Below are 16,881 nucleotides of genomic sequence, written 5' to 3' on the forward strand. Positions count from 1 at the left end.
GAAATATTGATCCTTACACCTTGTAAATTGCATTTTATAGAACCTTGGTGCTTCCTGTATGGGGCCCCAAAAAACCTGGCTGTTAAAAGATTAACTTTGGTCATGCTGAAGGAGGAATCAAGAATAGAGTTCAGCTGCATCAACTGCTATATATGTTCTATCACAAATATAATTATACCCATCAGCTCAGAGAAAATGCATAAGCAATGCTACATAGCCACAAAAGGCACAGTCTATCTGAATCTCAAGATGGCTTTACTGGTTTCAAGCTAATAGTTGTATAAAGGAATGATACACGTTTCGTTAAACAAATAGCAGTAAACAGCCTGGCAAGTGAGCTACCACAGTGACATGTTCCACAGGCTTCATTTTTTAAATGTCCAAAGGAGTTTTGAAAATGGTACAGAAACAACAGAGATTCCCTTCTTCCGCCTTTATAGAAAATAGAATGAAAACATGAAAAAATAATCTAAATTGCAGTCTCAGAATTGCAGAGTTTTGAATTCCAAAAACTCGGGAACTGTTAGGCTTCAGAGTGGAGGCTTCTCTGGCGGGGAGCTGAGAAGCAGCTTTACCAAGCGTGTACAGGTATCATTCTCTGAGGCTCAAACAAGGAGACCTGGTCAGTAACTGTCTTCTCTTCATCAAGTTTGTAATTCCGGAGAGTCCGCTCTCCCCCCCCAGGGAGTGATACTTTAGATGGAACAACAACGTGTTACTCATACAGTAAGTAACTCTTGCTGCCTGAATCAAAGAATGACCTTCACGTTGCTTTTCAAAGGGGAAATGTGGTTTAGATATTCAGCTGAAATGGGACGACAGCCAGCATGAATAAATAGAGGAAGAAAACCAAATTGGCATGTAGTATGGGAACGGATTCACATTTTAAAAAATGAAAAGTCAAAAAGAAAGGCATAGGATGGAAAATATGCTCCAAATACCCTGTAAAATCAGAACAAGAGCTACACCCTCACAAATTCTGCAGGAGATGAGATGGAGAAGGAACAGTTAAAACAGTAGTGTCCCTGCAGGGCACAGCATTTGGTGATGAGCATCAGTGCTGATGACAGCCAGGAGCATAATCGAAAAGCTAAAAAATATATTACTTCTCACTGTTTAAGAAAAACACCTGACAAGGCCATTTCATGTGCTTTGGCTGTCTCGCTGTCTCTCTCTGGCATACGGTTATAGAACTACAATCCAAAGGAATGCAAAAACCTCAGATAAAAAGAGGGAAAGTAGCTTTCAAAAAGTTGCAGTAGTAAAGAAACACATGGCACACAGAACTGAGAATTGCTATAAAAAATATTTTCCTCAGAAATATTCAGTACAAAGAAGTCTCTCCATCTGCGAGGGGATCGCCCATTCCTGTGACCAGTACAAAGCAAAACACTCAAGCACTCTTTGGGAAATACCCATTACACACACCCAGCAGCCACTCTTTCTGTAACTCGCACGCCTCATTCTCCAACGGGCTTAACAGTCTTTAGGAGAGGTCAATATCATCTTGTTTTGCAAACACAAATGTACATTAAAAACTTGCAACAGCTTTGAGAAGCCAATCTCTCCTCTCCTTTTACTTAAGTCTCCTCTCACCCTGTCTATATCTGCCCTTCCTGCACAGAGCTGTAAATGCAGCAAGGCTCTTTTCACCCCGAGTGTGATGAGCCTGTCCGTACTCTTCCATAATTCTGGGGACACCATGGTTTAGAATTTCTACTTTTCTCCTGTGCAGCATAGTATAGGATAGATATGTTCACAATCAATCAATGAGAAAAAAAAAAGTCATAGTACCATTCTTGAAATACTCATTTTCATTCATGAAAATATTCAGATGTAGCTGTTACTTTATCCAGCTTTATTTGCTTAAAGTTTTAGAAGGACTTTGCTGGCTGCTTACTAGATAGCTTTGTAAAGAGCCTTATTTTTGTTAAATTACATTGTTCAGTAGCTCTTATGCATATCACTTGGCATTATGTGCATCTGATTTTCAAAGGTCAGCGTATGAAGAGATACATTTCAGCAACATTTATTATGTGAGAAGGGAAGCCAATATTTTCAGTATCTGCAAAAGAATGTATACTTGCAAAACTACTGAGGCCTATAGCTCTAATTCACTGCAGAAATACCCACTGATTGCTGTTGTTGGGTTTTACCTCTGCTTTTAAAGATATCATTACGTATGCTTAGTGAAGGATGTTTAGTTTATTTCCTTCTAGTCTGAAAATGCTATCAGAAATGAAATTCCCATCTCCTCCTCATGTAGACATCACAGTGACAATTCTCCCACTCTAGTAAAACATGTTTTTTTTTCCTCTCTATGTTATGGTTGGATGTTTTTGTAAGAGAGCAGTAAAAGCAGGCTACTCAACACGTGCCAGGGAGCCAGGAGCTGAGGCTGAACGCAGGGCCGGCAGGGCACTGTCCTTGCTGACCAGGGCACAGCCCCACAGTACCCAAACAAGAAAATCGAGCAAGTCTGATGATGGGAACCGGGGCCAACCGACAGTCCTGTGATTGCCAGAAAAGCCTGTAGCAACAAGTCCAGACAAATCAGGTGAAGCCAGGAAGTCACGTCAGTGTTCAGGGTCGGGAACAGCAAGGTTCACGGCTGGGCATAGGCATACCTCAAGCAAGGACCTGAGCCTATATGTGTCTCCCGAGCCAAAGGATGGGTGAAAGATCATGAGGAGGCTTCTCCCAGCTCTGCCTCACAACTTAGCTCTTTTCGCAGCTGACTGCTCCCAGGTTACCTGGCTGTACCATATCAGAGCTGGTTTGGAGCACGGGCACCCACGCCCCTGGGAATGGGGGGACAGGTCGCAGGGTCTGTGGGTGCACTCCGGGCACTGACAATTTTTCTTCTAACTTGCTAAAGGTTATAGTTTTAGGAATTCTATAAAAACCGATAATTTATTTTTCAGATGGTAACAGAATGAGATTTTTCATCGGTAAGTTGTTTGAAAGGGCATCCCCAGTTTCTGATGTTCTTCACAATCTTTTTTCAAATCTTTGCAAAGCCTGTTTTCCTTCTAGCATCAGTTACAAAGTAGATCATAAACTACTGGCTATAACTTAAAATGTTAATTCAAGTGCCAAAAGTCTGCACAGTGAGTTTAAGGGTTTTCCCTTTGATAGAAACATATGGGTAACAAAATGTTTCCATATGACGGACTCTTTTTTTTTAAATTCACTTTTAAACGCCCACACATTTGCATGCTGGAAACACACAAATATTGAAAGAAGTCTAAGACTTCAAAGTCAGTTCCCCAAGAGTTAGAAACTATAAAACTTAAGGTAGCTTATTCAAGCTTATATTAGAAAACACAAAGGCCAAAGGAAGACAGATGAGCATTCTCAACTACGACATTTTCAATGTGTCATGTTTTCCGTGTGCTTCATTTTTAGGACTTGAAGGGACCTACTGAAACATGTCATTTGTCCCCTGTTCTCACTGGCAACACCATCACCTAACCCCTACTATCAATTAATCAAGCTCTCTGCAGAAAATAGATTTTTTGTGTGTGATAATCTTATGGGTAGATAGTTCCCAATCAGCAAGAATCAGAGTGAAAAATCTCTGACCCACCCTGAGGCTTTTTGGTTTTGGTTGCCTGTTTTTCTGTCAACCTATTGCATCAATATTGTTAATGGAAAATTTGTAAGCAGAAATCAAGATCACATTGCATATGGTTCTAAAATAGAAAATATATCAGGGGATTTAGTTTTAGCTTAAGTTCACTGATCTTTAGTGCTACCAATCCGTATGTGTTGACATTTTAGTCAGTTCTTATTGTAGTATATTAGTAATAATTCCTTAACGTCTATGAAAAGCCTTTCATAGTTTTAAATATGGAAGTCTAGAGCAGTACTTGTCTGAAATTATATTGATCTATATCAATTGCTTTTCTTGAATGCACTGAAGAAACAGCATATAATCTTTTTTTCCCCTTGTTGGATTGCTAGATCTTTTTAAGGGTTGCTGTAGCACAGCATGCATGTTAGAACATTTTGGTGTACTTATTCTGAACACTTTTTTTAATTAATAACAATCAAAACTGACGAAAAATACACATCGTTGGGATTTTCATTTTGATCTTATTCTCATAAAAAGTGCCAGAGTATTGAGAAACACATGACCAATGTATTGTCCAGGTGTTGGCAGTCGTGGGGCTGCTGGGGTGGCTTCTGTGGGAAGAGGCCAGAGGCTGTCCTGTGTGGACCACAGATGGTTCTAGTCAGCTCCAGCAGACCCACCACAGGACATAGCTGAGCCTGTCAGCCAAGTGTGGCACCTCTGTGAAAACGTATTTGAGGAAGGGCAGAAAACAGTGGACAGAGAGACAGAGAGAACAAAAAGAGGGAGAAACAGCTGAGGGAGCACCAAGGTCAGAGAAGAAGGAGGGGGAGGAAGTGCTCCAGGTGTCAGAGCAGAGATTCCCTGCAGCCCGTGGAGGACCCATGGCGAAACAGATGGACATTCGTGAAGGAACTGTGTACCTGTGAAAAACCCACGCTGGAGCAGAGGAAAAGTGTGAAGAGGCAGAGAGAAATTGCTATGTACTGACTGTAGCTCCCCCACCCCCTTGCGCAGCTCGTGGGGGCAGAGGAGTCTGGAGTGAAGGAGTGAAGTCAAGCCTGGGAAAGGGGGAGGAAAGGTGGTGGTTTAATGTTTGTCTTTCTGTTTCTCACTACCTGAATCTATTCCAATTGGCAATTTTCCCCAAGTCGAGCCTGTTTTGCCTGTGACAGTAACTGGTAAGCAATCTCCCTGTCTTTATCTCGACCCATGAGCTTTCTCATCCTATTTTCTCCCTCTGTCCTGCGCAGGAGGGGGAGTGAGTGAGCAGCTGGGTGGGAGTTTGGCTTTTAGCCAAGACTAACCCACCACACCAGATTTTATGAATAATTTCAAATTACTTTAAATTTTAAACCAAAATAATTCTTTGGATGTATCTTCCTATCACATTCTACATTACTATATAGTGTCAATCTTACAGTATTTTTTTCCTTAATCCTTTGCCCACTACTTTTCTGAATCAGCTTTTCCTGTACATGTTACTTCCCGTATGTTGTTAACTGTTGGCTTCAGGGAAATTCTCCTTATTGTAGTAATTTACGAGTTGACTGTTTCTGGCTAATGTTAAATACTGTCTTCAGTGTAGGATGCTGTACTAACCCTTAGCTTCTATTTTTTTGATTCTACCTACTGCTGCAAGGCAGAAAAAGAAATTTATTCCTTCTACTTTGCAGCTGAAAAGTAAGACTTAATCCATTTGCTAGTAAGAATTTAATAATAATAAAAATAAACCATGGTCTATTTTTGTGAAATCTGCACAATATTTTAACTAATTTAAACCATATAACTACCTAAATGGATAGGACTTGCACATGATTTTGGCTCTATATACAGTTTTCTGAGACACCTGGATATGATCCCCTTAATATGCAGAGAACAAAACAGATCCATTATTCACAAAGCTTGGAATACTATAAAAGATTTTGATTAAGTACATGACATCTCTATTACCATCAAAGGTCAATAACCTTTAACCAGCTATTTTAAATTCATTTACCCCACAGAAAGTGAATCGTTAAAAACAAAAAGAATACTTTGTAGAAAAGCAATAACCATTTTTTTTTCTGTACCTGTGTCAGAGTAGAAAAAGAAAAGCCATCTATACCTTCAGGTAGATATGTTATTTAAATATAGTAATTCCTAAAAAAAAAGAAAATTCATAACAGATGGTTTTCTTTTGTTTTTGTAATAATCTGCTAGTGCATAAACTCTCACTATACAATAGACAAGAAAGATATTATTTTGCTTTCAGACATGTAGGATACTTAGACAGCTCTTAGAAAAGAAAGAAGTAGTAAATATCCAGATACTATTTTCTCAGATTAAATAACAAGGCTGATGTTCTTGGAATGCACAGTTATCCTACTGATAGCTGAAGCCTGAGATCTTGGAGGACAAAAGGGAACACCTCTTTTTTGGAAAAAAATTACACCGTGAACGTGTCACCTCCTGTCACTTGTCAAATACAGAACCAAGAAATATCTGTCACTCATTTGTAGTTTATATGTGACTCATCTAATCCACTATGCAACTAAATACCAAGAAAGGAAGTAAACAAAAATGTTACATTCTTCAAAGCATTAAATATTTAAAACAGCCTAAAGGAAAAAGAGGGGACATAAGGATCATATGCCATAATCAGGGTTTCACTGACACACTTCTACAGTAGAACATTCTGCCTCTGAAAACAAAGAGAACACACTAACATCCATTTAAAGTTTGATATTTTTAAAATGGCATTGATACAACAAAAGTTTTGCCTTAAAACATAAAGCTGATATTAATCTAAATAAAGGTTATGGAAGGTGCCAGGTGGACTTTCTCAATGATTCCAATAATCAACCAGGTTCAGAATAAAACAGGACAAATAGTGGAAAAAAAAACTTTTTACACTTCCTAATATTTTCATTTCACCTCTGGAGGGAGACACTTCCTGGAGGTAAACAATGAAAGGACAAGAGGCTACAGGTGTAAGTTGCAACAAAGAAAATTTCAACAGAAAATAATAAGAAAAAAATTATATGAAGATGGCTCAGCACTGGCATGGGAGCCCAGAAGGATCGTAGAATCTCCAAACCAACATGGCCCTGGGTAACCTGGGCTACTCTCAGTTGGCCTTGCCTTGGCAGGACATTGCAGTAGATGGTCTCCCCATCTTGTTGTTCAAAGTCCTTAATTGTCATAACTTTCTTTTCATAGCAAAACAAGAAAACCAGTAACATGCAAAGCCAGTGATATCCTGGCAGAGAACAAATTTAACAGTGTTTAACAGTGTTTTCCTAGTGGCTGGTCAAGTGAATAACCAATCCTTCTGCTCTCTAGTGACAGTACTTCCTAGAACTCCACTAATGGTAATAGGAATTTAGACACCAAAGCTAATGTACAGGCACCTACATATAGACTTGTAAATGTACATATCATTACCTTAAACTGAATCACATCTTATGTAGCAGACTTCTATGTTTCAGCTAGCCATTCTGGGCTCCCTTCATAGCACTTGGAAAGAAGCATGCGGTTCAGATCATAATTCAGATGACCCATTCAGATACCTGCCTTTGCAGCATTTCTTTTGCTATAAGGAGGTTTTGCTATAGAGTGACTACCAGACACTTGATTTAGATAAATCAACCCCAATAAAGCCATGGAGCTCAGGAGCACACTGGGCTTCTGAGTGCTCCTAGGACATGATCAAATATCATACAGTTAAGATATTTCCACCACTTTCCTAAATAGGAAATTGGATGCTGTATTTTCCCTTCCATCCTTGATTAGGGATATCTTAAATGATGCTTATAGTATACCAGAATTACTATCCAACACAAAGGATGCTCTTAATATCCAGAGGATATGTACCTCACTTGTTTTCTTTTAGGTAAGTAAAGTCTGCTTATTGCTTTCTTCAGTTAATAATTAGTTTCAGTATACAATGTAACATCAGTTACATAACATAATGTAACATCAGAGAAAGCTCATTTCTATACAGGAAAAGAGAATATTTTAATGAAATACACAGAATTTCATGTAGACTTCAATAGTATAATCTCCATATAAGGTCCTCATGAGCTATAACAACAGTAAAGCATATATGAAAGCTTTCAGGCAGTTGCTAGAGGATTAGCTTTACTTTGCACTTGTGATACTCCTGTGCCCTAACAGATCATTTACAAACAGAACTCAAAGAACTAACTTCAGTAAATAAGTAAAAATATTTTAAACTATATAAATCATTAAATGCATTTAAGGTTATTGTTATCACCTATGGCTCCAGGCCATCCACAGAGTAAATTAGGTTATCTTGACAATGAAGAGGGAGTTCACTCACTAAGATCTGTAGTGCAGTTAAACAGATACAGTGAACTACCACAGTGATGAAATCTGTAAGAAATTATAAACACACAAGACTTCTAAGAACTTTAATGTCCCCAATTAACACAGTTTTCTGTAGCATCAAAGCTACTTGTTCCAATCTTTGTTTCATCAAAGTAAATTGATAGCTTCTTGTTTTCTTGTCAGCTGAGCCATAAGGCACTTGATTTTATTTCTCTCAGTGAACTCTGCACTTAGGGGCAATGATTACAGTATATTCTATTTTACACAGCAATCTCTTCTTGACGTTGTAACCCAGGCTGCATAACTGAATGGACAGTATTAAGGAATGCTCTTGTACAAGATTTTTGGCCATGACATTGCTCTGTGTTGGCGTATGCATATGCAAGTGTGCATGGGGATTACTGCAATGATGAGGGCTTCATGAAAACAGTCCACAGGGAAACCTTTAGTCTGGGCAATTCAAAGTAATTCATACTTACTCCGAGAGCTTTATTTCCTTCAAGGACTCTCTCCTCAATTACTATTGACCATGATAGGCTACCAATATTTCAGAAGATACTAATTAAATTTTAAAAACAAAGTATGAAATAAGGATACTTTGAGCTGCCTATTGTTACAAGAAGAATAGTAACAGACCAAGCAAAGTTGATGGGCATTTTGCCATTGATCACCCAAAGGCCAGGATTTCATGCAGTACTGCAATTAAGGGATAGGATTGATCTATCCTAACAGTCTAAAACTAAGACTGATAAACTACTATTTGTCAACTTAAGTTCTTATTAGTCAGCAGAAAGAAACAGTCTTGGAAGTCAGTTCTCCTCATCCCGCGCAGTTAGGAAGAGCTGAAACAATGCACGCATTTCCTATTTCTCTCTATTGACCAAATGAAAAGGTCTGGATGATTAGCTGAGGCTTAGCTATCTAAAGTTAGTAGAAGTAGATCTCACCTTCATAATGTTTAGGTTTTTTCTTTGGAAACTTCCCACATTCACAGAATCATTGTTTAATGAGGAATGGTGCCTCTCCTATCTACTGGAAAAGAGGTAACACTGATAACATTAGAGTCATAAAAATCCACTGTTCCATATAGGTTCCTTCAATGCAGACACTTTGCCAAGAAACTAGCAAATTTTTTTCTTTTCTTTTTTTTTCCCCCCAAATCTATTTCATTTTGCAACCAAACAAAAAGAGAGACAAACCAAGGAAAGAGGAAGCATTTTCTGATAGATTTGCATTAATAAGTGCAAGTAAGCAGACTACATCTTGTTGTATGCTACATGCTTATTGTATGCTCCATGTTAAATACTACATCAGCCAAAGCATTTGGAGCATTTGGATTCCAAATACCTGCATTTTGTAAGGCAATCAAGTTTTTAGAAGCTAATACCTGTCTTGCCATTTGAAAAATCCAAAACCAAAGTTCATGAGCTGTGAAGACATCGCCAGGCACCAAGGAAGCAAAATTATGAAATATACCTATGTAATACACTGGATGTTCTATGGACTAACAGTACAGGACCTGGCACTGAGTGTGATTTCCTTGCCAGTCTAAGTTAACTTCTCTTTTAAGTGTTCATTAGCAGGATAAAACTTAACTTAGTTTATGTTAAAAGAGATTTCTTATATGGAGGCAATGTTGAAATTACACATTTTTACATTACTGCTCATTATTTCTACTTAATACATTTTCTTCAGTGTTATGATGAGCCACATACAATGTTAAGGCAACCTATTATAGTCAAAAGCGATGCTAGAAATCTCACTTCAGAACCCTTATCTAAGTTTGGAACTGGTGAATAAAACCCCCTTTTTTTCAATACAAGTCCTGTTATGCACAACGTATTAAGCATACTTCATAATAGAAATCTAGCTACAAAAACAAAACCAATACTAATTTTTTTGAATCACTTATTTTTGAATAAGTGATAAAGTTTCGTATACATTTCCATTCAGATGATTTGCAGAGTTTTATTTATTTAACAGCCTGTCACTGGAAAAACTATACTCTGAGGCTAGACATAACTCACATGTGAAATGAAACAAAATGTGAAACCTGGTCCTCACACTGTTAAATCAGTTGTTTTAAAAGCTTCTGCATTACTGCAGTTTTTCTGCTTTGAATTCACATCCTAGCATCTCCATATGAATGGGCGAAAGCAGATCTGACAATGACCTCTACCACTAACCTTTGTTAGTTGTTTCAGTCTAAACGCACTGAAAACTTTTGTGACTCCAAATCATCTTCCTCCCCTTCATCTCCAAACTAATATAGTTCCACTGGCTTCAGTGCTGACTTACGTCAAATCAATATCCATTTTTATGTCATGTTCAATAAAAACATTCCAGAAGCTGAAGAGATGACTTACCATTTTCTTCCAAGTACATCAGAAGGATGCTGCTAGATTCAGTCCCTTCTATGGCATAATCAAGTGCAATGTTTCCATTAACATCTTGCAGCAGCACATTTGCTCCAGCCTACAGACAAGAATTAAAAACATTTTAGGATTTTGTAGTGAAATCTCAAAACACTACTGGGGTTCTTATACATTCCCATTCAAAAACATTTCAAAGCTGGGGTTCTTAGGCAGCAGGCTGATTATAACCTGAACCAAACCAAACCAAACCAAAACACACAAAAAAGCAAAGACAAAATAAAGGACTCTTGAATGTCAAAAAGGGCTGGCTTTGCTTGGGACAGCTGACACTGTTGCCACCCTAGCTGTCCAGCCTGCCTTTGCTGCACAGATGTCTGAGCTGCTCATCAGTGAGTTTTGGAACCACCGCCATTTGCAGCACAGCATTTTAAAGTAGAATAAGCTGTCACCGATTACAGTCTGCCTTAAAACACCACACAGTAAACAGCAGTGGTTTAAAAGCTGACTGACAAGCAGCACAGACATTCATGCAGTAGGGATAGGTAGACAGCTGGTAGGGGTAACCTTGTCAGCTGGCCCAACCTCTTATGGCCTCATCCATCAATCCAACCTCAGAAAGAACCAGCCTTTGCTAAATAAAATTGACATTTGTCACCAACTGGAGACAATGAAAGTGAGCCTGATGATTCCAACTGTAGTCCCTAAAGGAGCCAACCTGACATTTCTGTAAGTTTCATTCAAAATTCAATATAAAGGACAGACAACTAAAAGGAGCCGTTAGGAGTGGGGGGGAGGGGGAATGGGAATAGATTCATGAGAAGCTTGAAAAGAAACCACCAGCACAATAAGAAAACTTGTATTTTCTATATTAAATATTGTTACTGTAAGAATTTGCACTATGAAGGGCAATTTTTTTTTTTTTATATAAGAAAGCCCTCATCTTATACTTGAAAATATTATAAATGTCTGGTGGACATAAAAGTTTATGTTACAGTAAAATGTCATGTATCTTCTTTAAGAGGCCATAATCTTAATTAATTTCAGGTGTTCTCTCTATGGCTTTTAACTGCAAGGAATTACAAAGTAAGAGTGACTTCTGGTAAATTCAATTACTTTTCATACCAGCTTGTATGATAAAAAGTTTAGCTAATAAAAATGAGGGGTACCAAGGACAGCCTTTCTTAAAACCACAGCAGCAGAGGTCAACTGTAATAAGGAATTATTAATAGAAGGTGTGACTGCTTCTTTCAGGAGCTTACTCTGTAAGTACTGTATCAAAGAAAAACTCATAATGGGCTCAGCTCCTGGCTCAGAATGAAATATGACATGAAAAACTACCAAATTCATGCAGGCTTCATGTCATCAAACTTAAGATCTTGAAGCTGGACTGCTAGTCTGAGATAATCTCCTGGGTTCCCATCGTAAGGACAAGGGGACAGACAGGCATCAAAGAATGACTCACCTCAGCTATCTCAAACACCTCGGATATCCTACTAGACCATATCCTACACAGCAAAATAACCTATCCTGCTACAAAGTATACTACTTTCTTTTAGTGCCTGTCTCGCTGCAGCGACTGTAAGGGGAAACTAGACAGCAAATTTAGATTAGATGCATATCTTTTAAATCGCTAAACGAGATTAGATGAAAGGAGTTGACTCTCACGCTTAGTGAAAAAGAATGGGAGGAGACTTACAAGGAAAGAGACTTACAAGGTATAAAAAGTTATATTCATTATAGTGCTATGAAAATAGATTTCTTCTTGCCTGCCCTGCCAGACAAAATTAAAAAGATGATAAAAAATCAAATAAAGGACGGATTTGAAGATCATAATGTCTCTGCAGGATGGTTTAACAACTATTTATTGCACTTGTTCCACTACTAGGAAACATGATTTTTGTTTGTTTTGCTTTCCACTCACTGACCCATGAGAGTTTGCTGGTGATGGTAGAATCAAGAAAGCAACACATTTTCCTATCTAGTTGACTTGCATACAGTAAAAAAGCACAAAGTCTTGAAGGTACCTATCCTTCCCTGCATGTAAATAATCTCCAGGCAATGTCAGAAGAAGGTCAGGAGGATAATAATAAAACAAACCTACATACATTTTCTTCCTTGTTGACTTAAGAAACTAAAAGATCTTTGACATATTAAATTCGGGAAAAGTAGGATAATTAACTTGGCCAGCAGCACACTTTTCATTCAGTCACTGAAAGAAGGATATAACATGGAATTAGTCAGCTCCAAGTAATTTTTATTGGGTAGTTCTATATTAATTAATTTCTTAAGAAATGTTTGCAATGAGCTGCTCCCAAATAGGTCAAGTTTCGTGAAAGCTGTAGGAGAGGTAGGAGAAGCTCTCAGAATTCAGGTAAAGAAGCAATTCTGGACAATGGTGCACATTTAAAAGTAGTATTTTGCTTCAAAAATAAGTATTTTGTGGTTTTTAATAATAAGCATTTTTAATACAGTGTATAATCCCTGCCTCCCAGTTTTGTATCATCTGTGAACTTACTGAGGGTGTGCTCTGTCTCACTGTCCAGGTCATTAATGAAGACCTTGAACAGGACTGGACCCACTATTAACCCACGGGGTACACCACCAGTGAATTGCCTCCAGCTGGACTTTGTGCTGCTGATCACAACCCTCTGGGCCCGGCCACTCAACTGGTTTTAAATCCACTTCACTGCCTACTTACCTAAGCCATACTTTGTCTATGAGGATGCCGTGGGAGACAGTGTCAAAAGCCTCACTGAAAGAGAGGTCAATGACGCCCGCTGCTCACCTCTCACCCACCAAGCTAGCCACCTCACTGGAGAAGGCTGTTTGACTCCTCTGACTTCAGCAAGTCTAATTTTAAGAACTGTACCAAATGTTTTAAGAATAGCCACAAACACCATGGTTTGTAAAGTCTGTCGCTGGCTATAAAACAAGTTTCACATCAGGGAATTTTATTTAATTTATTGGCCAACTAACAAACTTTTAATTACTGATTCTGCTACCTACCGAAAAATAGAAACAGGCAAACAAACACTTAGAGAACTACACTTGGACTCCTCTCCAGACACCACTCCTCCCCTTTCCCATCTCCAATCCCCTTGCCGCCCGCACGCTACACCTGCAGTGGGCAGTGCGGGAGATTGGGGTCAGCATGTTGTGGTTCCTTTTCTTTGGTGGCTCCTTGTTTCTTCCTCCACTGCTCTGGCATGGGCTCCTTCACTGGCCACAGTCCTGCCAGAGACGTAACTCCCCATGAGTCCTCTGCTCGGTCCCCGCTTGGGCAGTTCTTTCGCTCCAGCCCTGCTTGCAGCCCCCCGCTGCCAGCATCATTCGGGTTATGCCCAGTCCCAAACTCCAGTGTGCATTAGAAAGAAAGCCATTCTAGGTATAGAAAGGTGGGAAATTCTACGGTATTTCCCTTCCTTAGTGTATTGCATGATATCAGTGCATACCAATATTTTGAAGTGCTTATAATATGGACATTTCTTCCTGTTCATTCTGATTACACATTTGCCTGCGATACATTGGAAAATACTTGCTGTTAAATGTGACACAGACTTTTCAGTGGCTCAGGATTTCTTTTATTCCCAGGCACCTCTCAGCTATGGCCAGTCCTGAAAGCTGATCTGAAATCTTATTTTCTAATTATAATGAAAACTTTCCGTTTAGCTCCTTGTATAAGTAAAGGCAAGATGGCAATCCCACAGGTGGCAGAATACATGGCAGAAGCTCACACAGGTAACTGGTAGGGGTCAGAGCAGTATAAATAAAAGCGAGAGGCAAACTAAGCAGCAGAAAAGCAGTAGGTTCAAGCAAGACAAAGATGTGGAACATGTTGCAGGTAGTAAATGTCACAAATTCAGATGGCCAAAATTGTGCTAAAGAACCTGAGTGCTACTGTTACATATATAGGCTTGTAGGCCAGACAATAAGAAACCCGGATATGATTAGAGATGCAGATGGAATTCAGATTATCTGAATATAGTCCTACTTTGTTCTTAGGTTTCTGTTGATAGCTCTTGAAAAAAATATGAGGAATACTGTCCCCAGGCTGCTGATATTAGAGTTTCCAAATTTATATGCATACGTTGTTTATATTCAAAATGCAATTCCGTATTTATTCCATTTCAGTTTAAATGTTTTATCCACCCTCTTGAATTCTGCATGCAGTGCTCAGCGTACATGAAAAGTTACTGGCTTACCCATTCTCAACACATCCTCATTCTTAAGTCATTTCTCAATAAAAAGATAAATGTATTGCAAAACTTTATGCAATACATCCCATAAATACAAAAAATACTTTTGAGAAAAATATTTGTCTGCTATGATAAATTGCTTCTGTTTTAGAAAGACTGCAGAAGGAACATCTTTAAATATATTATTAAAGAATGTTCCCAAAGACACCTAGTTCAATACACAGAATGTAAAATACAACTGAAGTGCATGCTCTGCTATGCAGAACAACATCCATAGATGATGTAGAGAGAGCATATGAGAGCAAACTCTGGTGATCAATAATAACAGAGTAGAAAGTGCCAGATTTGCACACTATCCCTCTATGACCAGAAATCAGAGCCTGCTGCCAAAGAGAAAATACTTTTTTCTAGTGAAAGGAGATAAGATTTCCCTTCTGGTTCCAGAAATGATGATGCAAAAGACTTCAGTTTATCTTAGGATCACTTTACTGTGCATTTTTTAATCCTGTTTTAATTTCTGCCTATTTACTTATTTGTAGAATCTCTGATATGTTTTCATTTCAGACAAACTGAGTAGAATAGCTTAATTCCACATATATGCAAAACTGGTGACCCTAAAGATTAGGTACTGAGCTCAGGAGCAATATAGCATGAGGTAGGTTGGATGTGAACAGTTTCACAGTACCAATCTATGTGCGTACCCCTGTTTTTTGCCAACATGAAGTAGTTTGAGATGACTTCCCATTCAGTGGAAGAGAGATGAGCAACTTCAGATTCACTGTAGAGTAAATGATACAATGCAGATTCCCACTATAACTCACCCCATGATCACATCTTTGTATAGTTAAACATCTAGCTAATTTAGGATAGTACAGGGAAGAACAATACTTTGCACACCAGGATGTAGTAGGAGCTAAACTCTTCCTTCCCAAAAAATTTTCCAGAAGGTGGGGAAAGAACCAAATAGCTTCTGAAGTCCAAGCGCTATTGGAAATTTTGATTTGCAAGAAGTTACAAAAGATAGTAACTTCATCACATAATCACATGGGAATGGACTGTGAGCATAGCCAGAGTCCTCTACAGGGCTCTGTCCCCACACAAGCTACCCCTTGCCACTTGGCCCAAGCGCAAAAGTATAAATGCAGTCACAAACTCTTCAGACCATGTTGCTGTAGCTATATCCCAGTGGATCAATGTCCAAACTCCCACTGGTAAAATAAGAGTTGAGTTTAGTCCATATTCTACATTTGGGAAGCCTAATTAGTGATACTGTTAACTCACACGCAAACAATTTATTTTTAATTTTCTCCATCAATGCCTCTTTTTTTAAGAATTAATTGAAATCTAAAAATCAATCTAGCATGCACAGGGGCAAACCTTTAATTAAATATTTGATTTTTAAAAAGTCTTAAAACTTCCTTCTTCTGTGCAACAGACGTAGGTTTATCACTGCTATTTACTAGCTGGCTAATAATCCTTGCTACTCCTTCTTATTCCCAGTGTTTCTCATACATCTTATCTCATGATTCCCAGCTGAGAAATATATCTACTTACCAGTACTTGAAAAAGATCAAGGACCCAGGAATCTCCATTCTGAGGAATGTGTCCTTGTTTACAGATTTAAAATTATTTCTTTCCTTCTGTCTCTCTGAATTCCACAATATTTTGTGTATCAGCAGCCTAACTTCATCAGGGTAGGTGAAAACCACATTCTCCCAACACTTTATGGACATAATTAAAGGCAGTTTTGTGGGAAGAAGGGCTGTGGGTTTAGACCTTCTCCAGCCATCTCCAACCATCTCCTATATTCAGGGACAGAGTCTAACCACTAGGCTGTATGTCCAGAAACATAACACCATCACAACTGTTTGGACTGCAATGTAATCTGATTTAGGCATTCTTAGAGGACACCTAACTTACTGCGGTTCCCCAAGGCCTTGGGAAGGATTTGGGCATGTCTTTGCCTAGGTACTATCTCTTGCTTAGCTCCCCAGCTAGGATGTTACAGCTTTTGCATTTTGTGCTCACAAGGGTTAGCTGGTTGAACTGCTTTCTGAACCAGAGTCAGCATCCACCCATTTTAGGTGGAAGCCAGGTAGAATCCAGAAAGTCTGAGTATGATCTACTGAAATTCAAGCTTAAAGTCCTGTGTTCTGTTGCATGCCTTAAATTATTCTTTCAAACTTGTGTTCCATGCAGGTTATTTAAATATTTGAAATAACTAAGTAATTTGGCTTTATTCGTATAGTAGAAAGTCCCAGGTGTGTTATAAAATATTTTTCAGAACAGAAATCATGACCCAGCCACTGTCTCTTTTACCTAGGAGTACCACCATTGGCTTCATGAGGCTTTATGAAGGCAATCAGAAATAAAATACAGCCTGAGGGATATGTGTGGATAC

At 38.7% G+C, this 16,881-nt stretch overlaps 1 protein-coding gene across 1 annotated transcript in view; it reads right to left on the reverse strand.

Moving 5' to 3' along the window:
* MYO16 (myosin XVI) overlaps nt 1-16,881 on the reverse strand; it is a 304,717-nt gene that overhangs the window by 225,893 nt on the left and 61,943 nt on the right. Inside the window, exon 4 of the mRNA XM_075137449.1 lies at nt 10,276-10,384. Coding sequence (XP_074993550.1) covers nt 10,276-10,384 — 109 coding nt within the window. The remainder of the gene's footprint in view (nt 1-10,275; nt 10,385-16,881) is intronic.

This window comes from Calonectris borealis, chromosome 1, assembly GCF_964195595.1.
Source record: "Calonectris borealis chromosome 1, bCalBor7.hap1.2, whole genome shotgun sequence".
In the NCBI taxonomy this organism is placed as follows: Eukaryota; Metazoa; Chordata; class Aves; order Procellariiformes; family Procellariidae; genus Calonectris; species Calonectris borealis.